Here is a 25979-nt window from a genome sequence, read left to right as displayed (position 1 = left end):
GTTGCAAAGGCTGGTCTTGAACTCCTGAGCTCAAGCAATTAGCCCACTTTGGCCTCCCAAAGTGCTGGGATTACAGGCATGAGCCACCGTGCCCATCCTGGTCAGTGTTTTGATGTTTCATTTGGTTAATTAAATAAGGAAAAATAGATTTTAAGTTTTAAGATTTAAGTTGGCATTATTCATAATAGCCTCAAACTAGGCATAATGCAAATGTCCATTTATTGATGAATGGAGAAACACAATGTAGTATATCTTTCAATGAAATAATTCTTAGCGATAAAAAGAAACATGGTGCTGAATCACGGGACACCCCAGATGAAACTCAAAAACATCTGGCCAAGTGAAAGAAACCAGACACGAAAGACTACATATGGTAGGATTCCGTTTGTGTGAAATTTCTAGAAAAAGCAGAACTGTAGAGACAGAGGTCAGTGGTGGCCTCGGTCATGGGTGGGATCCAGGATTAACTGCAGACAAGCCTGAGGAAACTTTTCAGGGTGATGGAAGTGTTTTAAAACTGGATTTTGGTGATGGATGCACAATGTAAAAATTGACTAAAACTCACTTAACTTTACTCTTAAAATGCATTAATTTATGGTGTGTCAATTTTATTGCTATAAACTGTTAAAAGGAAATTCTAAATGAATTGAAACTGGAGACTCAGATCTGTTGATCTTTATTCTGGTTCTTACTTTGAAAGAAAAATACTATATTATTTTTGTAAAAATAACACACAGTTATTGTTGGGAGACAGTTCTCCACGGGTCTCTCGTGTCTTGGCACATGTTGCAAGTGAAGCTCTGGCTCTCCTTTGTTCCAGGCTGTTTCTGCAGGACTGTTCATACGGTGAACAGCCTTTCAAGAAAGAAGTGTCTCCAGCCACAGCAAAAGGCAGACACGCTTACTATCCAGTAACAAGAATATCTCCCTCTGCGGCAAAGGGCAGGGATGCTGAATGCTCATCATGAAATATTCAGGTGCTCTGAAGTCATGATTCTTTTGTAATGTAGCCCACTGTGACTGCAGGTGTTCACCTGGTCTTCATGTTGTCCTTTGGGAACATGGGGATTGGGGGTTGGCAAAACAGTGAAGAATATGCTGACACTTGGCCATCTCTCTTCTCAAAATGCAAGATTTTGAAATTGTGTCATATTTCTGGAAATTCAAACACATCATTTACTGACAGTCATTGGTGAATGATGAAAGGGCAACATTTCTGTCTAAGTCAGAGTCCTGACAAGTCCTGAAACAGGAAAGCCAAAAGATTAACCAGCCTTGGCTGCCTGACCCGTCTTTTTGTCCTCAGCCATAATGTAGCATACAGACAATTCTTCATTAACCAGAGTGGTGGATGGAGGGGCATGGAGGGAGGAGGGTATGGATCAACATAACCACAGTCAACTTTCTATGGCCTTGGAACATATTAACATGGCTAGGCTCAGCTGGACTTTGGAGATATTTAACATTTAAGACACTGCCCATTCATACTGAGTCTCCCCTCCTTCACCTCTAGAAGGGGTAGTCTAGGAAGAGAGGTGCCAAGCCTTTGTTTTGGAATCTGGGGCTCTGGAAGAGGCCAAGATTACTCCTCTTGCTCTGTATTGGGAGCTTCAGTAAAGGCCACTTGCTTCTCCCGCTCCTTTGGCTTGTAGGGAAGTATTTTATCAGCTTCTACCCAATCGTCCAACAATCCAAGGGCCAGGTGCACCTCAACAAATAAAGAGCTTCCCTCCCTTCTCCTGTGAATAGGGGAAGAAGGTTCATATGGGCAAAATGAAGCATCTTTGATGCAGGAAGGAATTGAGGAGAAGAGAGAGAAATACGGGCAACTAATGAAGAATAAAAAGTAATTCCCTTTCCATAACCATGAGTGCAGCACTTTACAAAAACCAAGGCCACTGTGGAATTATGTTTCCTGGAGTCTAGTCTAGAGGACAGGGTAATTGCAAAGGATCTGACTAAGGGTTAGGCCCTATCCCACCACTTACCTGCCAGTTCTGCACCATGGCAGACATGCCCTCCTCCAGGACTGGGCTTTTGGCCCAGCACTTCTTCACCTATCCTCAACTGGGAGGGGAGCTCACAGGGGCCCCTCACAGCCTGTGGATTCTGACGCAAGATGTCGACTATATTGGCCTTAATTTTGCCATTGCCCAGATACATTCAACATTCAAACTAGATCTTATTTTAGGACAGGCACGGTAGCTCATGCCTGTAAATCCCAGAACTTTGGAGGCTGAAGTGGGCAGATCACTTGAGGTCAGAAGTTCAAGGCCAGCCTGGCCAACATGGTGAAACCCCATTGTAAGGCTGGTCACCTCGCTGGGAGCTCGGACACCTCCCCCCCTCGCACAGTCTAGCTCTCCCTTAAAAAAAAAAAAACCCCACAAAAATGCAAATGAGGTCTTGTAACTCTAGCCAATAGCAGTCAAGTCTTATATGCAAACGAAGTCTTGTAACTCTAAGCCAATAGCAGTCAAGTCTTGTATGCAAACGAAGCCTTGTAAGCCTACCCAATAGCAGTCCTGTTTTTCCCACACCCTGCTCTCCCACAACCAATCGAACACCTCCACTCCCTATTAAACCCCACGTCTGAGAGGAGTCTGTGTGACTTCTCCGGCCCCTCCTGTCGGACTGCAGAACCTCACCTAGGAGCCAAATAAATCCTTCGCATTGGATCTTCTTGTGCTGGCCTCAGTTTCTTCCATTTAAACTCGGCAAGAACCCAACAAACCTTACACCCATCTCTACTAAAAATACAAAAACTCGCCAGGTATCAATGCAGGCGCTTGTACTCCCAGCTACTCAGGAGACTAAGGCAGGAGAATCTCTTGAACCTGGGAGGCGGAAGTTGCAGTGAGATTGCCACATTGCACTCCAGCCTGGGCGACAGGGCAAGACTCTGTCTCAAAAAAAGATCTAATTTTAGATTTAGATTCAGTTCACCTAGTTTAGATTTAGTTCATGTAATAACTAGGTGAAATGTGGCTTCTAATAAGAGTCCAAGACCCCGTCCTCCAGCCACTCCCACACTCACCCGCTCTGCTTACCTCCCTCTCTATTCATTACACACAAAGACTTAAAAGAAACAATAACATACTGAAATACCTTTCTGGATTATTTTCAGCATAGTAGGGATTAAAGTCATAAAATGACACCACTTCAGAGATGAGCCAGCAGGTAGAAGCAGACTTTTTGGCTCAAGGATTTGTTTTATTCTTCCCACATATTGCTGCACACAGAATGTTGCTAATCTGCTTATGAGCAAGTCAAGAATAGAACAGTTACTTTGTGGATTGACAGCACAGGTTATTAGAGCTGGAAAGCACCTTAGTGCTCATCTAGCTCTAAGCCCTTTAGTTTACAGATGAGAAAATGGAGCTTCAGAGAGGTGAAATGATTCCTCAAAGTTACTCAATAAACAGGACCAGCTGCCAAACATGATATCTTTCTTATTTTAGTGTTGCCTATAAATTAGGCAACAGTGAGGTAAGAAGGATACAGCAAATTTACATCTTTCAAAAGAGCTCACTGAACAATTTATTTAAGCTTTTCCTTCCATGGAAAGCATCTGCATTGAAGAAATATTGCTTAGAATTTGGAAATCCTTGTTTCTGGGGCCAGTGTCAGTCATTTTTGCTTCCCCATATCTACCATAGTGCTTTATATAATAGGTGCACATTAGATTTGCTCCCTTAATCCCTTTTTTCTTTTTCTTTTTTTTTGAGATAGATGGAGTCTTGCTGTATTGCCCAGACTGGAGTGTAGTGGCGCCATCTTGGCCCATTGCAACCTCCGCCTCCCAGGTTCAACCGATTCTCCTGCCTCAGCTTCCTGAGTAGCTGGAATTACAGTCGCATGCCAAGATGAGGTTTCACCATGTTGGCCAGGCTGGTCTCAAACTCCTGACCTCAAGTGATCTGCTGACTTTGGCCTCCCAAAGTGCTGGGATTATAGGCGTGAGCCACCGCACTGGCTAATCGCTATCTTTTAAAGGAGAGGGATTATTTTTGTGTTTGCTTTCTGCATCTGTCACAACTAATCATATGCTCCTTTTGTGTTGTGTCCATCATTTCATCATTCCACCTATCTCATTGTAACATAAATATTCTTATGTAATCTTTGTTACCCAACAAAGACAACGGGCTCTAACCCATCACTTTAGTGGCTACTTTGAGGGCATGAATTAGTCACTTTTGTATGCTAGGACATAGTACAATGCCTAATGTCTTATAGGTTTTCAATAAATGCTTTATCAGCTGACTTGAGTAAATTCAGACATTTTTGTATGTTACTGATGCATGAGTTTTTGTTAACTAAAACCAGCAACGTAAGAAAAAATGTTCTTCATTTCAGTTGGAGTTTAAGTTTTGTTTCCATTATATTTAATTTATCAAGAGTGTTCCTTTTGTCTATTCCCTCATGTATAGATTTGTACTAACTACCTAGCCTACTGCAAAACAAAAATGAGCTGGAAAATTGCTAGGTGGCTAAATATAATTCATACATTTATTTTGGCTTTTAGGATATACTATTGGTAATTAAACTCATCACTTCAAACGTAAAAAAAATATAATGCCTTTATAGTTAGTTTGAAGAGAGCATGTATCTACTTTAAAACCATTTTTGAAAACTAGGTATAATTCTGGAAGAAAATATTTTCTGAAGTTTCCAGACTCATATGCTTTTTTAAAAAGTGTTTTACATTAGATTATTTTCTAGGAAATTTGAAATTAACAGCTGGTTAGCACTCCATTAAGTTTTCCGGATAATTACACATCTGTAAGGGCATCATGAGTAAGTGTAATTGACCCAGAATACACATCTATAAAGGAATCATAAGTAAATTACAATAATTGAGTCATATGACCCCAAGTTTTTCTTCTTTAGTTTCTTCATTCAGTACATCACCATATGTAATTTATTATGTAGATAATTGTAATTCAGATAAATTTGCTGTTAGAAAAGGCTGAATTTAGATGATACTACAGCAGAAAGATCACTTAAGAGATTCTGCTGGGTCTAGCTCATGCTTCTTTTGTCTAATCTTATTGTACATTTGTTTGGAATGAATTCTGCCTTTCACAGGGATCCTGAGTATCAATGAATCAATGATAATATTTTAGGTTTTCCATAGTGTGTGTTGGACTTCTCTCATTTTTGTATTTTTAACAAGGATCAAAATTCAGTAAATATTTCAATGCATTGATATTTGTAGCCAGTACATTTTGACCTAATAAATTATCATCTGTTACATAAGAAACATAAATGAAACTCTTCCCCTGTAACAGTTAATCCTTCTAATGGACAGTATTGGCATATGCTGCTTTCCATCAACATACATGTGCGCGCGCGCACGCGCGCACACACACACACACACACACACAGTTAGATGGTTGAGAGGCAGCACAGTGTAATATAGAGGAGGCTATGCTCTGTGTAGAACAGTCCTGTGTTTCATCCTCTGTCACATTCTGGTTGTGTGACTTTAAGGATATTAATCTCTCTAAATCTCAACTTTTTGTTTTTTCTTTTTGAGACAGGGTCTCTCTTACTCTATTGCTCAGGCTGGAGTGCAGTGGTGCGATCTTGGCTTACTACAATCTCAACCTCCCCAGGCTCAAACAATTCTCCCACCTCAGCCTTCTGAGTAGGTGGGACTACAGGCACACACCACAACTCCTGGCTAATGTTTGTACTTTTGTAGAGATGGAGTTTCGCCATGTTGTGGAGGATGGTCTTGAACTCTTGAGTTCAAGAAATCTGCCTACCTTGGCATCTCAAAGTGCTGGGATTACAGGTGTGAGCCACCATGTCTGGCTGTAAATCTCAATTTCTTAATCCATAAAATGTTTTCATGATAATCATGCATATGATAATCAAATAAGATATTGTAAAACAGTATTACTTCCTGGAACGTAGCAAATAGTCATTAAGTATTAGCTATTATTATGAGGACTTATATCTCATATTTTTATTTTTCCTCTTTTCTGCTTTGAGAAGATTTGGAACAATTTACCAATGTTCTCTAGAGAAATGGTTCACCAGGAATCATTCTAATGGCTGGTGGATAAAACTTGAGAAGAATCACTGCATTCTATTGCATGTTTAGAGAACAAATGGATGATTGGGGAACATAACACTTGGAAAATTCTTCTATGGCTTCCAGATAGCTAAAATGTCCACACGCTCGCTAAGAGCAGATGTATGTATATGAAGAAATGCCAGGTTGAATTTCACAGGTAACTGGATCAGAAGTAGGTGGAATAGATTCTTTTATTTACTTTGAGTAGCTCAGAAGCTAACACTCTGTTACAAGTGAAGACTCATATTGCACTTAAAAGGCCATTTCAAAATATCCAGTTTCTTATCAACAAAATGTCGCTGGAGGAGACAGCAATACAGGACTACAAGTACGTGGGGTTTGGAATCAAATATCTCTGAATGAATTGCATTTCCATTATCTACCAGCTGTGTGGTCTTTGGCAAATGCCTTCCCTTCTGGAAGCCTTGCTTTCCTCAACTATGTAATGAAGCTGTCCCTTCCAGATACGATGAGAATTCAGCAGGATCATGTATATAAGCTGCCTATCCCAGTGTCTGGCACTGGATAGGTCCTCAACAGTGTTAACTGTAGTTATCATCAAGAAAGTAATGATGGGCCGGGTGCAGTGGCTCATGCCTGTAATCCCAGCACTTTGGGAGGCCGAGGCAAGTGGATTGCTTCAGTCCAGGAGTTTGAGACCAGCCTGGGCAATATGTTGAAACTCAATTTCTACCAAAAATTAAAAAAAAAAATTAGCCAGGTGTGGTGGCAAGTGCCTGTAGTTACTCGGGAGGCTGAGATGGGAGGATTGCTTGAGCCCGGGAGGCAGAGATTGCAGTGAGCTGTACCACTGCACTCCAGCCTGGGCAACAGAGAGAGACCCTGTCTCAAAAAGAAAAAAAAAAATTTAATAGACACAAGTGATCTTTATTCAGTTGATGTAATATCACTGTCAGATCATAAGGCCAATAGATCAAAACACCAACCTGCTGAATGCATATAATCTAACAATGAGCTTTGATATTATTGCTATCAGTAATAATAGCTTATATTTATTGAGTCTATATTATGTGACTGTCACTAGGTTAAGTGCTATGTCTGCTGTATCACATTTAATCGCCATAGCAATCCTATAATTTGAATATTATTATCCCCATTTTATGGACAAAAAACATGACACTTAGGAAGGAGAAATACATTGTCAGAGGTTATGTGGCTACTAAGTGCTATCAGTATAGTGGGACCTAGATCTGGTCTGAATCCACAACACAGGCTCTCACCACCGGGTTCTACCTCCTCTTACTTGGTCACACCATTTAAAGAACAAAGAAAGAGAGTATCTTATTAGATGGACTAACCCTACTCTGAGTTAGGAAAGATAAAACATTGAGTTGCATCTCAAAAAGCTTTAGTTAATCAACAGGAAATCAAATATCAGTCTTGAAGCTGGGACTTAACTTTGTAAATTTTCCTGAAATTAGAGAAATAGTGACATTGATGTCAGGCAAAAATTGCCACCACGTGTAACCCATTTCTTCCTTGTTTTGCCTTTAGTTAGCTTCAAGTTCTTTTTTCTTTTAAATGTACTGTATGTGTTTTAAGTTCTTTGTATCTTTTAAATGTACTGTACATGTGTTATTAACAGCACACCCAGAACCATATCTTGGCATTAAAATTCCATGAAGTCCATTTTGAGAATCATATTACTACACCTATTTTTAGCTCTTAACACAAACCACTCTTTCCATTACGCTTTAAAATTATCTAATGATAACGTGATAATGAAAATACCTCGTTGCCAAATAAAAATCCTCTATTTGCTTTAATCGGGCCCAACCCATTGATCGGCATTATGTAATGACATTCCTGAGGCAGCTACCTGCCCGTGCCCCTCTCCTCCTCCTGGTTTGGGACTACCCTCCCCATCTCCTGCTATATTTATCTGCCTTCTTGGCCATAAAAGGCTGGCTGTGGGGCCTGACATTCGACTGCCTGACCACATGCATTATTTTTGAACTGGCCCCCAGGGTCCTGTCTTTAGCCCTGCCTCTTAACATTTTCTTGGATTCAACCTCGGTGGAGTTTTCATTCTCTCATCCAGCTCCTCGGCCTCATCGGAACATTTCCACCACCATTACTCCTTTGGAAACTGGTAAGTGTGACACTGAGGCAGAAGAATGCACTTGATAGCTTATGAGCTTAGCAGCACTGCAGTGTAAGTGATTGCTTTCTGGCTTCTGAACTCAGCAGTTTTCTCAGAGATGTCAGAATAACAGAGATATAGGAAAGTGAAGCTCCAGGGAGGGAAAGCAGAACAGCCGGGTGCCAGTTGGGCTGGCACGGGTCTTCTCTCTCATCACTGTATTCTTCTGAAATTAAGCTCCTGTTCCTGGAACTGTAAGGAGGTCATATTTGCCTCAGATCGAACTGTAAGCGTGTGTTAAATGCTCTTTCCAAGTAAGGTTTGGTTGAAATCTAGAATGGATGAGAGACAGGAGGCCCTGCATTTTCAATCCTCCATGTGCCATACAATGCTTCCTGGTTACAAATTAGACCGAAAGAAGGAAAGTGAACTCTGAAGTCACTAGTTGATAATTCAGTGATCTTGCTGTGACAATGCAATGTGGGTAAATGTGAGAGTGCACAATGATATTCCTGGCCTCAAAATGGTTAAGTAATATTTCAGAGGCAACATACAGCCCCACGTAGTGATCTTTCTGGAAATCGTTTTCATCCACCTTTTGCCCTCTAATGCCTGCACAAAAGTATCATGGAATGTGTATTTCATGGAATCAAAAGCTATGGAATGTATATTTCTTCCTAAAATCTCAAAATTATTTTCAGAAAGAAAATTTAGGTCTTAAAGAAAAAAAAGACACTAAAACCATCTAAAACCATCCTTTCTCCCAGTGTACTCCAGCTGTCATGTGTTGGGGCTAATCCTGGCTTTAGTTGACTTCAAGGACTTACTTGATGAAGAGGAGGTGGTTGTACCTTTGTTCCAGAGGTCAGGGCTGTGATAATCAGCAGTGTGGACTTCAAGTCAAACCCTGTTTACTTGTAACCTACTATCTATGTGAGAGGAACGTTAACTATTATTAAAAATAAATATATTTGGGGAAAATAAAATAAAAAATAGTATTGGGGCAAGACATTTACAATTTTTATTTTGTAAAAATAGCGTTTTAAATCATTTGGGGAGTGAATTGAGTTTATAACAACACATAACAAGGTTCTTTATATTTATTTGAAAATCATTCAAATAACATGTGCCATGTTATAATGTAGTGTGTATCATAACAGAAACTTCTCTAATATCTTTATAACTGCCTAACATAATTCTGTATTAACATTTTCTAACCCCTTTGTTTCATCAACATTCATCTAGTAATTATTAATTAGACATGGTAATTATCCTCTATATTTTGTAACAGAAAATAGCAATCTATTTAGGGGCTGAAGCAAAGTTGCTTGCTGGTAGCTATTTTTTTCTCTTAGGACATGCCATGTAGACTGATATGTTCCATGAGCCCTAAGATAAATATTTCTGGAGTGAAGTTTGCTCGATTTTCTTCTCTAGGGAATACATGCTGACTTTTAAAATAGTTTAAATAAAAAGTAGTTTTAAACTTGACCAAGAAGGATTCATTCTTCATTTTGAATTTTTTTAAAAAAGGAGATTTGGAGAAAACAGATCACTTTAAAATTCATTCTACACTATTAAAACATTTGGTGGTGGAACTTTGATAAAACTATTACTTCATCCAGGGTTGTCAACCTGGCTGATAGGCCTGCTGTCAGTAGACAGACTATTCAAGAAAGCTAAGGCAATGTGACATCTCCCTACTCTATGCTAAACAAACATACCTTTGACTTTCAGTAGAACTGTTAGCTCAAGCTCACAGTGCCAGCTGCCACCCTGGGAATCAATTCTCTTGCCTCTTTACATAGGGAGACTAGAAGCCTGCATATTCCTTATGGAGCAAACAATTTTTTTTTCTGGTTTGAGACTATGCCTTTGCTTGAAGTGCCTGTGAGATTTGAGAGAGGTTATATTTAAGATTAGCAAACTCCAGGGTTCAGTTTTAGGACTTTATTTTATTTTATCTTATATTTTTATAATACAGACAAGATTTTACCATGTTGCCCAGGCTGGACTCGAACTCCTGGGCTCAGGAAATCCTCCTGCCTTGGCCTCTCAAAGTGCTGGAATTACAGGCATGAGCCGCCATGCCTGGCCCAGTTTTAGGCCTTTCTTTTCTGTGTATAATAGTTCTCGTCTGTTTTCTTGGCTTTTGATACCACCTATATGCTGTTGACTCCCAAATGTAGATCTCCATCCTGGACCTCTCCCCTGCACTCCAGAGTCACCTATCCAACTTCCCACGTAAAATATCTCCTCTGGGAGGTCTACCAGCCTTTCAGATGTAGAGCACTGAAACCAATCTCCTGTTCTTCCACCGCAAATTGATACTTTCCCACATTCCTCCCCATCTCAGTTAATAGCAACTTGTCTTTCAGTTGCTCAGGCGAAAACCTTGGAGTCATCTATTTCTTTCACATCCTAATTCAGAACTTTCAGCAAATGCCATTGGTTCTAACTTCAAAACCTGTGCAGAACTTGACCACCTCTCACACTTTCACTGCTACCCCTGTCACCTGTAGCCTGGACCATTTCAGTGGCCTTTGTATTCTTTTGCCAGGGCTATCATAGCAAAGTCCCATGGACTGGATGGCTTAAACATCAGAAATTATTACCTTGCAACTTTGGAGGCTAGAAGTCCAACATCAAGGTGTCAGCTGGGTTGGCTTCTTCTCTGGTCTCTTGTTAGCTCACAGATGGCCTTCTCCCTGTGTTTCTATGTGGTCTTCCCTCTGTTATGTACATATCTGGGTCTTGGTTTTCTTTTCCTATAGGGATACCATCATAAAGGATTAGGTCCCACCCTAATGGCCTAATTTTAACTTAACTTCCTTTTTAAGGACCCTATCTCCAAATATGGTCACATTTCGAGGTACTGGAGGTTAGGGCTTCAACACAGGAATTTTGAGAGGATACAGTGTAGCCCTTTCATGGGTCTCCTGGCTTTCACTCTCGTCCCTCCACAGTCCATCTTCAGACATCAGTGAGAATGAGTCTCAGCTCAGAGTCTTCCAATGGCTTCTCAGCCCTTTCACAATAAGGGCCGAAGTCCTTACTGCTGCCTATAGGACCCTACACTACCGGCCCTTCCCCCACACATAGAGCTCACCTCTCTGACATCCTCTCCTATACCTCTCCCTCCCCCAGAACCTCTGCCAGTCTATGGTTCCTGGAGCACGGTAGTCATGTTCATTCTTCAGTGCCTTTGTGCTGGTCTTCCATCTGTAATACTCTTCCCCAGAAAGTTTCATGCTCAGATGTTACTTTCTAGGAAAGCCATCCCTGCTGAGGCTGTTGAAAATTGCATGTATCCCTCTTACCTGCTTTGTTTTTCTCTACAGCATTTGGCACATTAACCTATCTCATACTTACTTGTTTTCTCTATTATCTTTCTCCTGCAGTAGAGTGCATGGTTCTGTACAGGTGATTAGAACAGTCATTTTTTTTTGTTTTGTTTACCTCTGTCTTTCTTTTTTGTTCTGAGATAGAGCCCAGTATGGAGTACAGTAGCATGACCTTGGCTCCCGAAATCTCCACCTCCGAGTTCAAGTGATTCTCCTGCCTCAGCACCAGAGTAGCTGGGACTACAGGTGCCCACCACCATGCCTGGCTAATTTTTGTATTTTTAGTAGAGATGGGGTTTCTCTATGTTGGCCAGGCTGGTCTTGAACTCCTGACCTCAAGTGATCCGCCTGCCTCGGCCTCCTGAAGTACTGGGATTACAGGCATGAGCCACTGTGCCCAACCTCACTACTGGATTTCATGGGCTGGATGGTGCCAGGCACACAGTAGGTGCTGCTAATTATTTATTGAATGAACACCACATGACTCTATCCTTCCATATTGTCCCAAATGAAGTTCCAAATGAAGAACGAAATGGCAGATTAGAAATATGTATTATGAAGACTCTGAGAAAAAGCACAATAGCCAGGATAGAAAAACTTTGTCAAGACCCCCTAGATACAAATTTTTTTTAAAAAAGATACCATGGGCCAGGGGCAGTGACTCACACCTATAATCCCAACCCTTTGATCATGAGGTCAGGAGATCGAGACCATCCTGGCCATGGTGAAACCCCGTCTCTACTAAAATTAGCCGGGCGTCGTGGCGCGCCTATAGTCCCAGCTACTCAGGAGGCTGAGGGAGGGGAATCGCTTGAATTTGGGAGATGGAGGTTGCAGTGAGCCGAGATCGTGCCACTGCACTCCAGCCTGGTGAAAGAGCCATGACTGTGTCTCAAAAAAAAAAAAAAAGGTACAATAACAGGAGTGGCACATCTGGGCTATGAAGTGGAGTTTTTTTAATACCTAGTTATGCTAAACTTCATACCCTTTTCCGTTTACTTTTTGGAAAACATAAGAATATTATTTTTTTTTTTTAGACAGGGTCTTGTTTTGTCACCCAAGCTGAGTGCAATGGTCAATCACAGCTCACTGCAGCCTCGAAATCTTGGGCTCAAGCAATCCTCCTGCCTCGGCCTCTGGAGTTGCTAGGACTACAGACACACACACCACACCCGGCTAATTTTTTCTTTCTTTTTTTCTTTTTTTTTTGAGACGGAGTTTCGGTCTTGTTGTTACCCAGGCTGGAGTGCAATGGCACGATCTCGGCTCACCGCAACCTCCGCCTCCTGGGTTCAAGCAATTCTCCTGCCTCAGCCTCCCGAGTAGCTGGGACTACAGGCACGCACCACCATGCTCAGCTAATTTTTTATCTTTAGTAGAGACGGGGTTTCACCATGTTGACCAGGATGGTCTCGATTTCTTGACCTCGTGATCCACCCGCCTCGGCCTCCCAAAGTGATCCTCGCTGGGATTTCAAGTATGAAACACCGCAGCCAGCCAAGAGTATTGATTTTTACAGATTGGTTTAGATGACTTGTTCTATGGAATTTGTTCCTTAATAATTCACTCAAAAAGTGTTGTCTTCTTTCAGGTGGCCCGGTTCCCTCAAGGGGCACAGGATGTCTTTGCCTTTTTACCAGAGGTCCCACCAGCACTATGATCTCAGCTACCGCAACAAGGACCTCCGCACCACCATGAGCCACTACCAGCAGGAGAAGAAGCGCTCTGCCATCTACACCCAGGGCTCCACGGCCTACAGCAGCCGCTCCTCCGCCGCGCACCGCCAGGAATCCGAGGCCTTCCGTCAGGCATCTGCCTCCTCCTTCCAGCAGCAGGCCTCGCAGTATGCCCTGAGCTCTGAAGTCAGTCGGAAGGCGGCCTCAGCCTACGATTATGGCTCCTCCCATGGGTATGTCAGAAGCACGCTTCCAACCTCCGGGAAGAGGCGTGTGCCTCTGGAAGTGACCCTCCCAGTTACTTCTTTTTTTGTTTTGTTTTTTGTTTGTTTGGTTGGTTTTGTTTTGTTTGGTTTGGGGTTTTTGAGACAGTTTCGCTCTTGTTGGTCAGGCTGGAGTGCAGCAGCGCGATTTCCGCTCACTGCAACCTCTGTTGCCTCCCGGGTTCAAGTGATTCTCCTGCCTCAGCCTCCCAAGTAGCTAGGATTACAGGCATGCGCCACCACGCCCGGCTAATTTTGTATTTTTACTAGAAACAGGGTTTCGCCATGTTGGCCAGGCTGGTTTCGAACCCCTGACCTCAGGCGATCCACACGCCTCGGCCTCCCAAAGTGCTGGGATTACGGGCTTCTCCCAGTTGCTTTTTTTTTGAGACAGAGTTTCGCTCTTGTCACCCAGGCTGGAGTGCCATGGCATGATCTCGTCTCACCGCAACCTCTGTCTTCCGGGTTCAAGCGATTCTCCTGCCTCAGCCTCCCAAGTAGGTGGAATTACAGGCATGCGCCACCACACCCGGCTAATTTTTGTATTTTTAGTAGAGACGGGGTTTCTCCATGTTGGTCAGGCTAGTCGAACTCCTGATCTCAGGTGATCCACCCTCCTCGGCCTTCCAAAGTACTGGGATTACAGGCTTGAGCCACCACACCCGGCCCAGTTACTTCTCAATTATGTCAGCCCTGCATTTCAACCAGGTGTGCAGACAGACCCTGTTTGGGAGACCTGGGACCTGTGCCTACCTATTTCTCTTTATTGTCTGTTTTAGCTTCACAAAGAGCTTCGTATTCTCATGGGCAAGTCTTGCTTCTGTTACCAACTGTGCTATTTCTAGAAACAGAGAAGTTTTGCCACAGGTTACTTTAGCAGCAGCAGGGCCAGAAAAGATCATCTCGGTAGTCACAGCGGGTTTCCTCATGCTCAGAATGTTTCTGCCTAGAGCTGGTATATAGAATTTAAAATTCGCAGGGCACAGGAGACTGAACTGATACTGCAAAGATGTATTCTATTAAATATATTTTTTCAATATCTAATAGCAAATGTTTAAAATTCGGAACTACTATTTATGCAGCAGATATTTTCTTTAGCTCGAGCATTTGATAAAAACATGGCCCTATCTCAGTCAGCCTAAGAATAATAAGAACCAACCTGTAATCCGACAAAATTAGGTTTATTGACCCAATGCAATGAAGGAGACTAAACACTAGAGGAAAAAGGGTTATTTTAGGATTCTAGGAAGAGTGGAGCTTACATGCAGGTCTGGTCTGCAACATGAACCCTGGGTGCTATTTCTTTGGAAACAATAAAGTTAAGATAAATGTGGACTGTTGCATTCCCAAGCCTCTTATCTGGGGCTTCTTACCAGAAGTGGAAATTGAGCCTGCTTCTCTGCCTCAGTAAAGCAACTAAGATCCTCCAGGCAAGGGTGAGATGTTTCATTCTTACTGATGTAATTTTAGACAGCGAACTCACTGATTGTCTTTGATATTAGAGAAGAAAGCTTCTCAGTGAGTCTATAGTCACTCACAGAAGGAGGTTACCATGACACTTTACAACAGCAATGTCCCTGGGAGAAATATCGTTTCCTGTTAACTTTGCAGTTGGCTTAACAGTGTCTGCTGTTTCAGCCTGATGAATGTTGGACAGATATTTACTTTCTCAGTCCAAGTCAAGTTTTATTTTCTTCATATTCAGAATGAAATATTTCATGGAGATTAAAAAAACACTTGCAAGATATGTGTGACTCGTATTTAAAATCTGTCTGTAGTCCAAAGAAAAAAATTGCTGATCTTCAAAACATAGACTTCTGGGCTATGTGGTCAGTAACCACCTGCTGCCTCTAATCCTCTTCTCCAAAGTATCTGGCATAGGTTGTATTTTTTGCTATAAACGTAACATAGATTTCAGTCTTACCAAATTTAAGTCTACAAAATATCTCGTAGGGCAACTGGAAAAGCTGTTTTCTCTGGGAATCTAAAAAGTTATTGAGAAAATAATGGAGTGGTTGATATGACTAGAAGTGAAGCATGTTTCCAAAGGCAGAAATTCCTAAGTCTCTGTTGGATTTGAGCAGCATCTGATACAGCTGTCATTTCATCAGTGATGATGGTGGCCTCCTGGGAGCTTCTTTTGGGTTCAGTAACAGAGCCAGACTCCGGTGGGGTTTACCTGGAATGTATGATGGCAACACTCTGAAATTCCATCTAGGTTAAGTGAACCTATGAACAGGATCACTTCTCAATCTCAATGTCATAGGTCATATTTTGCTGTGGGATATTCATAAGGATCACACATTGGCTGCACATATGAAAATACTGTTACTGAGGTGAATTCATTTCTTTTAGCACTTGCTTCCAACGAACTGCCTTCCCAAGAAAAGTTGGGAGGATTAATACCATATGTATGTGACAGCCTCAATTTGTTTTCCTGCCTGAAAAAACGTTCTGCAGATATGCTTAAGAACCTCATTTAGGAAAGTAAGTGTAATAGAGGAAGATTACATTTTAAATATCCATTTTCCCGGACTCTCTGTGCTAGGTTTATAGAAGATGGGCATTTTCATTGTCATGCAGTTGTCAATGTAACTCCTTGTGTACTTATTTCATTTCCCCAGTGCTGTAGAATCTAGAGTTTTATGAACTTGTATTTTTAAAGGATCTTTATTTTCTCAACTTTATTGCAAAATTTTATATTAAAACTATTTTAATTTTATGCAAATCCTTTTAGCCACATGTGTAATATTTATATTTATTCCTAATCTACTATATTATTAGTAATTAAACCTTTGAGCAGATTTTATTATGAAAACATCTGCTCTATATAATCCTCAGGAGACTTAGCCATTTTGGCCATAAAGAGCCTTAGATAATAAACTTTCTCTAGGGAATGGAACTGTAATTATTTTTCTATGTTCAAACTCATTACTTTTTCCTTCCTACTATGTATATATTTCAGTAGGTAGGTATTTCTTATGGCTTGTTATGTTTGAACAACTTAAACTTCTTGGCGGAAACATGATAACCTAGAAACAAGAGGGTGAGAATGCTAATATCTTTGAATAATTCGATGTGAAAGACAAAGAAAGCCAACTCAATCCTGAAGGTATTTTAGTATTTCTCTTTATCTTTTTAGACCTAGAACACAGGGGCAGATAATATTTTTTGAACACTTCAAAGTCTTCATAATTCCTTTAGGTTGTATTTTAGCTTGCTCAAAATGAAGCCACTTATTCCTGCTAAATGAAAGCACTCTCTCTGTTGTGAACAGTGTTGTTGATTAAAACGCCTGGGGCTGGAAATGCACCTCTGTGGTGTGTACTAAGCACTCGGCTTGGTCTATTTTTAGCTGTGCTTTGTAGTTAGATGTCCAGGGTTAAAGTGGAAACTATGGAGAGTTACATGTGCTCAGGACTTGGCTGACCTTAGTGAGTCTTAGGAACAATGACTAGTTGGCGTCAGTGCGCCTGCAGCACAGATCAGTTACCAATTGTATCCTAAGCCATGGGTTATAAAGTAAATTTTGGACAGCTTACTCTAAACGCCTTTGTTCTTGGTCGCAATGGGAAAAATAAAAAAATAATAATTTAGGAAAACAGAAACTCTTGAAATGACAAGATTACTGTTTCATGCTAATGATCAACAAAATATCATCAGGATTAAAGGAGCAGTATTACTTATGACCACTTTGCAACCATTAGGCAAGGGTCTTTTTTTTTTTCTGAGATGGAGTCTCCCTCTGTCTCCCATGCTAGAGTGCAGTGGCACAATCTCGGCTCACTGCAACCTCCACCTTTCGGGTTCAAGTGATTCTCCTGCCTCAGCTTCCTGAGTAGCTGCGATTACAGGCATGTGCCACCACGCCTGCTGATTTTTGTATTTTCAGTAGAGATGGGGTTTCACCATGTTGGTCAGGCTGGTCTCGAACTCCTGACGTCGTGATCCACCAGCCTTGGCTTCCGAAAGTGCTGGGATTACAGGCATGAGCCACTGCACCTGGCCAGGCAAGGGTTCTTAACCTCTGTCCATGAATGGTTTTAGTAGTCTTAGATGATCTGAAATTATATGCAAAATTATGTACAGGTGAGAATTTTTCTGGAGAGAGGGACTATAGCTTTCATCAGATTCTCAGAGAGCTCCATGACTCAACAAAGGTCAGAACCATTGCTCTAGAAGTCTAAAAATGACTAACGGACTCTAGTGTATGACCTGAGGACCTCTTTTCCAATGCCAATGTTATAAGGACTTGGGATGAACGAAGGCAGATGTTTACAGAAAAGGTTACCACCTTTATGGAAAGCAGGGACCCTCCATTCTTGCAGCTAAGCTGGATCATACATTAAGATGCAAATAATACAAATAGGATTGTTTTCTTATTCTTGTAAGTAGAATGAATAACTTCTTATAAGAATATGTAAGTTATTCACTTACAATGAATGTCTTACAAGAATGAATAACTTACAAAAACCAGAGAAGAGCACAGCAGGTTTATTAGGTTATGGGAAGATTTAGAGCTATTCCTCAGCCTTCCGTTGAGGAAGACATTTGTTGTCTTGTTCTAAGCAGAATAAAATTTAGCCTCCATGACATAATTTAGCATTGCATTCTCTATACCACTGAGTCTTTACAACAGCGCTGAATAGTTAAAATTTTCATCCCCATTTTATAAATGAGCAAATTGGAAACGAAGGAGATTAAATAACTTTCCTTCTTTACACTAGAAAGTAGCAGAGTGGTTATTCGAACCCTTGTCATACCCAAGTCCCCACCCTTTCCATGGGCACCTGATGCCAGTTACAGTCAGCAACTCCCCTTGACCATACACCTCTGGGTTTTCCTTGAAGCGTCTTATATAGTTTCACATCGTGCTTCCTTTGATGTACCCTTCTTGTAGAGAAGCTACTGAGCACCAAGATAACCAAGATTTAGAGCAGGGAACAGTTGATGGAAGGACACAAATTCAAAGAAAGAAAATCCAAGGAGTGTCCATGAATGCTAAGCCTGGGACCTTACAGACACTTTAACCCACCATAAAATCAGACATAGATACTTGCAAAGACTCTAAGAGACAGCAGTTTGGGGCTGAAAACACTGAGGCTTGAGTGGCTTTCCCGGGGCACCCTAACTTTAAACCATGCCCATCACCTACCCCTATGTCACACTGATCGACCACCCCCACTCCCAGATGTTGCCCAGATAATAACCTCTTGAAACTACAAGAGTTGGTGAAGACCATCCTAACATTCAAACCAGTTCTAATTCAGACAGAAGATACCAATGCTAAAAATAGAGACCTCTAAACACTGCTGAGAGCGCAGGGAACTTGAAAACTTGTTCCATCTCCCACCCCAATATGCTTTCAAATGTGTTACCAAAGAAATCTGCTTTGTGGATATTTTTGTGTCCTAATCTCAGCTATTAGCTGTAGATTCATGCCATTTTCTACATATCTATTCTATAAAACAAGGAAAATGACTGTCCCTCATGTGAGGTCTAAAAGAGATAATCATGTAAGATATTGAGTGTGGTGGCTGGCACAGGTTTAGGCATTATGATTCATTCATTCAATCAATATTTACTGAGCGCTAAGTACTGTTCTGGGTGCTTGGGATAAATTATTGAGTATATTATATTGAATTCTATTCTATTAAGTAGAATTATATTTTATACCAGAAAGTAATACATGTTATGGAAGCAAGAAAAAAGTAGGGCAGGGTAAGAGAGATCAGGGATGTGGGGCAGGAGTACAGTTTAGAGTTTTCAAGAGGGTAGTCAGGCCTTGTTGAGAAGGTGATATCTGAGCAAAGAAATGAAGTAGCTCAAAGAGTTAGCCATGAGGTTATCTGGGAAAAGGTACACCAGGCATCAGGAGCAGCCACTGCAAGGCCTTACAGCACAGAACAGCATCGAGGCCTATGCGAGTGAATGAGAGAGTGGCGGATAGTGTAGGTGGAGAGGATGACAGAAAGGTGATGAGTGGGGCAGGATGGATCATGGAGGGCCTGTGGACCATTGAAGGGAGTTGATATTCTGAGTTAAAGAATCCATGACAGGTTTGAGCAGAATAGCGACATGCTCTGTCTGACTGAACGGTAACAGCATTACTGTGGCTGTTGCAGAAGCAAGTTCCCTAGTTAGGAGGCGAATGCTGTGGTCCAGCCAGGGCCAGATGTACAGTAAGAGAGGATGTGGTGAGCAGGGGCCAGATATGAGGATCTGTTGGTTATGACGGAGTTCTGAATTCTGTCAGATTTCTCCCAGAGCTCCTCAGCACCCTTAGCCAGGGAGTTTGGAGGCTGTGAAATGGTCTGTGGAGATTTTGTGCACACAGTGAATCTTCTGAGACTCTCTTTAAGATTTAATGATGATAGTAAAACCATCTACTTGTTCCCCATTTTCCCAGATTCCATCCATGTCATGGCTAAGAAATGCCTTATTCTTTTGTTAGTGTTTTTCTGGTATTTGGAAAAAGCACCTTGAAGTAACCGTCGTTGTATGGAGACCCAGATCCATCTGGAGACTGAAGTGGCTGAATCTCAATAACAAAAAATATTGAGCCAATTGACGGTTACTGGAAATGAAATTTGCTTAGGAAGCTGCTGATAGTCAGGGCACAGTGGCTCATGCCTGTAATCCCGACACTTGAGGAGGCCAAGGCAGAAGGATTGCTGGACCCCAGGAGTTTGAGACCAGCCTGGGCAACATAGTGAAACTTGTCTCTATTGCTGCTGATATATCCAGGTTTTACTTTCTTTTCCTTTAGAAATGGCTTTATTTCTTCCTCTCTAAATAAAATTTTAATTATAATATATAAGAAAAAAGCTTCATAGTTCATGGGTAATAAAAATCAATAAAATACTCTGAGGTTTGTCTTCCAGTATTTAAATACCAATGAAATGATGAGCCACATTATTTCGTATATGGTAGAAATTCAGAGGGAAATATCTATGAAAGCAGAAATCCCAGAGTTACTTTGTTGGTCTTTTGTTTCTTTTTTTCTTTTTAAGAGATGGGGTCTTGCTCTGTTGCCTAGGCTGGAGTGCAGTGGTGCCATCTCGGCTCACTGCAACCTCCACTTCCTGGGCTCAGGCTGATCCTCCCACCCCAGTCCTCTCAGCCCCACAAGTAGATGGAAATAACAGGTGCGCGCCACCACACGTAGTTAATTTTTGTATTTTTTGTGGAGATGGGTTTCACCAAGTTGCTCGGGCTCATCTCAAACTCCTGAGCTCAGGCAATCCATCCACCTTGGCCTCCCAAAGGGCTGGAATTACAGGTGTGTGCTACTGCGCCCGGCCTGTTGCATTATGTCCTGAATCCCAAAGACCAACCCTAAATCCAAAGGGAGTGATCCACCCTATGTACCAGTCTCCTGCTCCTACTCCTTCGGCTGTAAACACAGGGAGAGGGAGTTAGGATTCTCACTCCTGGTAACAACAAATTCACATAATTGGCAATATGTAGATCCATAGAACTGTGGAATGTTAAGGCAAGAATGGACCAAAAGTTCATCCAATTGACACCCTTCCTTTCACAGCTGTGTAGACTGAGACCCAGAAAGACGTGATTCCCTCTTTGCCTCCTATGCTTGACTCTTGTGTCAGGCTCTCATGCAGCCTAAATCAAGTTGAGATGGCACCAGTTACACCCAGAATGGCATCGTCTTCCCTAGGCAGGTGAATCATGCTGTGAGAAGGAAGGCATGTCCCTTCCTAGAGTGGAATAGAATGAGTCAGCCAGAGGCCCAGAGGCGGAGCAATGGCAAAGCTGCTACCTCCCTGGGCTCAGAGGTGAAACATTTGTTTTGTCCCTGCAGGGCCTTGGCCTCCACAATGTCAGCACCGGTGTTAAAGTATAAAGACACTTGACAATAGTGTCAGGAGATGCCTTATGGAGTCTAAGTTTGTTTTGTTGTGAACTGAGGTGTCCGGGGTTTGTCAAAGCGGGTCTTCGAACTAATTTATAAAGCAGCCCAGACACCCACATCCAACTCTACTCTGGGATGGTCACTGGGGTTGACTAGACATTGCATGCACATTACCTTACTATTGCTTTCTTATTTCATCTAAAAGATGGCTGTGGGAAACCTCAAGCCTGTTGCAGAGGCACCCTTGGGCTTCCGGAGTCCAGAGATCTCTGTGTGGAAGCTCAGTGACACCCCACTGCCTGGCCAGTCTTTATACTATAATGTCCAGGAAATATGGAGTAAACTCTTATCCTTCTTAAAAACCATAATCTAGTCTGATTAAATTCACTTATGGAATAGTCAGAAATTAATAAAAACCGAAGGATGTATATAGATGAGAATGATAAAAGATTGAATTCTCTCAGAATTTTACACATTCACATTTTCTAGAACATATGACTATTCTACATTCCTAGGGCATTTGTTTTCATATTATGGCTATATATTAACTCTGTAAAATTACTGCAAAAGCGAGTAAAATGTTACACATCAATGGAAATTTAAATCATGGAAAAAAGCAATAAATTAAAGGAAAAAGTTGTGTTATAGTCCCATTAAAAATGAGATATTTCTATGACTAAGAGTAAAATGAAGAGAAGGGATTAGTGTAAGGTACATAATACAAAAAGAATTAAAATCCAAGGGAAGTTTATTTATTTTGACATCATAATATTTATTATGATGCTACCTGTCGGTAAATTTCAAGGATCATGTCGATATAACTAAATTCCTGTTTGTACCATAAGAAACTTTTCCTGAAAAGCGTATTAGCAAAAAAAGGACTCTTTTCAGCTTCCTACTTGTCCACTAACTTTGATGTTCTCCTGAAACCCTCATGTGTGTCAAGATAGGGAAACAGGAGAATCAAAAATCAGTAGGTGTTAGGCCACCACGATTGCCTCTATCAAAAAAGTTGCACAAAACAGAGCTGCTCTCAATCAAAAGTAGATCCAAAACAATGTTTTCACAAAAGTCCAAAGAAAAATATCGTTTTTCAGGTTTTGCAAGGAAGAAATTGTGGCCAAGAGAAAGATAGAGATTAGAAAACAGAATGCAAACTCCCAGTGACTCAGCACAGGGTTCTGAAGATGAGAGGGACGGAACTTCAGATGCTGAAGCTCTGCGGAGAAGCGGCTAACTGGAGCAAAGACAGCCTACAAGAGGCCCAGAAAAAGCTAACCCACAGTTTAGAAACATGGCCTCTAGCTGGGCACGGTGGCTCATGCCTGTAATTTCAGCACTTTGGGAGATCAAGATGGGCGGATCACTAGGTCAGGAGTTTGAGACCAGCCTGGCCATCCATAGTGAAACCCTGTCTCTACTAAAAATACAAAAATTAGCCAGGCATGGTGGCAGGCGCCTGTAATCCCAGCTACTTGGGAGGCTGAGGCAGGAGAATCGCTTGAACCTGGGAGGCGGAGGTTGCAGTGAGCTGAGATTGCACCACTGCACTATAGCCCAGGCAGCAGTGCAAGACTCAGTCTCAAAAACAAAACAAAAACACTGTCTCTTTCTGTCTTCCAGTAAACAGCTGAGAATGTTGCATATTTGTGAACAGTACTGAGTTGTACTATATGTAAAGATGCAGTTTTAAAGGAACATTGTTAGAATAACAAAAATAAATTCAGCTCTTTTGTGGCCACTCAGTAAAGTCTAATAACACATAGATAAGTCAGCATTAAAAACAGAGCTTTTCATCCTAGGATGTCCTACTCATCTTTCAATGTCCAGCTCTTCCACAAAGGATTCTCTGATAACCCCAGACAGAAACTCACTCTTGAGTGTGTAATTCACATTTTGTTTGCACTGGTCTTTGTGGTTACTGGCCTTCCTTCGTTGTGTTCTGCCATCCTTTCTTCCTTAATTGACAGAATACATTTACTCCCTTACTAGACTGTAAAGCTCTCAGAAAACAGGGGTTTTACATTTATCTTTGTATCCTACTCCTACCCCAGTGTCAAACACAGTGTTTTGCACGAAGTAGGTACTCAAGTTTTTTTGGTCAAATAAATGAAATTACTACAGAATTAACATTCTGTAGAAATAAATCTATAGGGATTTCAGCGGTACTATAACATATAAATGTTATATTGTCATATATATATATGTAGTTAATGATTGAACAAGGCAATTGTTCCATAATGTTTGAAATAAACTTTCTGTGCACTTTCTGAAATATCAGCTGCGCTGTATGCTAAGTTTACATTTAACTCTATAAGAAACTACCCAATGGTTTTCCAAAGTGGTTGTACTGTTTTACATTCCCACAAAAATGTATCGGGATTCTAGTTTATCTACATCCTTGTCAACATTTATTATTTTCTGTCTTATTGATTATAGCCATTATAATGGGTGTGTAATAGAGTTTTGTTGTGGTTTTGATTTGCATTTGCTTAATGACCAATTTTGTTAACCATCTTTTTTGCATTGAATAGCCATTTCTGTATCTTCTTTAGTGAAATGCCTATTCAAAACTTTTGCTTACTTTTTAATTGGATTTTTTCTTACTGAATTGTCATAGTTATTTAAATAGTTTGCATACACATCCTTTATTAGACATGTTTGCAAATATTTTCTCATATTCTTTGCCTCGTCTTTTTCTTCTCTTTACTACAGTGTCTTTCCAAGACCAGAAGTTTTTAATTTTGTTGAAGTTGAGTTCAACAATTTTGTTCTTTTCAAATCATGCCTTGGTATTATATCTAAGAACTCTTTAAGTCAGCACCTTAGGGAGTTTCTGTGATCTTTTCTTCTAAGAGTTTTATCATTTCAGCACTTATATTTAGAACTGTGATGCATTTTGAAGTGATTTTTTTATGTACAATATTGAGTAAAGTTTTAAATTCCTCCTTCTACATATGGGTGTACAGTACAACTGATTACCCCAGCACCGTTTGTTAAAAACATTATCCCCTCCCACTTCTTCAAGGAGAACTACAAACCACTGCTCAAGGAAATAAGAGAGGACACAAACAGATGGAAAAACATTCCATGCTCATGGTTAGGAAGAATCGATATTGTGAAAATGGCCATACTGCCCAAAGTAATTTATAGATTCAACACTATCCCCATCAAGCTACCTATGACCCTCTTCACAGAACTGGAAAAAACCACCTTAAGCTTCATATGGAACCAAAAGAGAGCCCACATAGCCAAGACAATATTAAGCAAAAAGAACAAAGCTGGAGGCATCACGCTACCTGACTTCAACCTAGACTACAAGGCTACAGTAATCAAAACAGCTTGGTACTGGTACTAAAACAGAGATATAGACCAATGGAACAGAACAGAGGCCTTGGAGGCAATGCCACACATCTACAACCATCTGATCTTTGACAAACCTCACAAAAACAGGCAATCGGGAAAGGAGTCCCTGTTTAATAAATGGTGTTGGGATAACTGGCTAGCCACTTGCAGAAAACAGAAATTGGAACCCTTCCTGACACCTTACACTAAAATTAACTCCAGATGGATTAAAGACTTACACATAAGACCTAACACCGTAAAAACTCTAGAAGAAAACCTAGGCAAAACCATTCAGGACATAGGCATAGGCAAGGACTTCATGACTAAAACACCGAAAGCATTGGCAACAAAAGCCAAAATAGACAAATGGGATTTAATTAAACTCCAGAGCTTCTGTACAGCAAAAGAAACAATCATTACAGTGAACCAGCAACCAACAGAATGGAAAAAAAATTTTGCAGTCTACTCATCTGACAAAGGGCTAATATCCAGAATCTACAAAGAACTAAAACAGATTTACAAAAAAAAAACAAAAAAAACCCATTCGAAAGTGGGCAAAGGACATGAACAGATACTTTTCAAAAGAAGACATATATGAGGCCAACAAACATATGAAAAAATACTCATCATCACTGGTCATTAGAGAAATGCAAATCAAAACCACATTGAGATACCATCATCTCATGTCAGTTAGAAGGGCAATCATTAAAAAATCTGGAGACAACAGATGCTGGAGAGGATGTGGAGAAATAGGAACACTTTTACACTGTTGGTGGGAGTGTAAAGTAGTTCAACCATTGTGGAAGACAGTGTGGAGATTCCTCAAGGACCTAGAAATAGAAATTCCATTTGACCCAGCAATCCCATTACTGGATAGATATCCAAAGGATTATAAATCGTTCTATTATAAAGACACGTGCACACGTATGTTCATTGAGGCACTGTTTACAATAGCAAAGACCTGGAACCAACCCAAATGCCCATCAATGATAGACTGGACAAGGAAAATGGAAAATGTGGCACATATACACCATGGAATACTATGCAGCCATAAAAAACGATGAGTTTGTGTCCTTTGTAGGGACATGGATGAACCTGGAAACCTTCATTCTCAGCAAACAGACACAAGAACAAGACACAAGAAAATCAGGCACTGCATGTTCTCACTCATAGGCAGGTGTTGAACAATGAGAACACATGGACACAGGGAGAGGAGCATCACACACTGGGGTCTGTTGGTGGGGACTAGGGGAGGGACAGCAGGGGTTGGAGAGGTTGGGGAGAGATAA

The 25979-nt window shown here is 41.1% G+C and overlaps 1 protein-coding gene across 1 annotated transcript in view; it reads left to right on the top strand.

The window, feature by feature from the left end:
* Positions 1-8031: 8031 nt before the first annotated feature.
* LOC135276074 (myomesin-1-like) overlaps positions 8032-25979 on the top strand; it is a 148739-nt gene continuing 130791 nt past the window's right edge. The window contains exons 1-2 of the mRNA XM_064379371.1: positions 8032-8198; positions 13125-13442. Of these exons, the coding sequence (XP_064235441.1) occupies positions 13153-13442 (290 nt within the window). The 5' untranslated portion in view covers positions 8032-8198; positions 13125-13152. The remainder of the gene's footprint in view (positions 8199-13124; positions 13443-25979) is intronic.

Source organism: Aotus nancymaae, unplaced genomic scaffold (assembly GCF_030222135.1).
Source record: "Aotus nancymaae isolate 86718 unplaced genomic scaffold, 86718_ANA_hifiasm-v0.15.2.pri h1tg000020l, whole genome shotgun sequence".
Taxonomy (NCBI): domain Eukaryota; kingdom Metazoa; phylum Chordata; class Mammalia; order Primates; family Aotidae; genus Aotus; species Aotus nancymaae.
The sequence above is the reverse complement of the archived record's forward strand: the minus strand, read 5'-3'. Positions and strand labels throughout refer to the sequence as shown.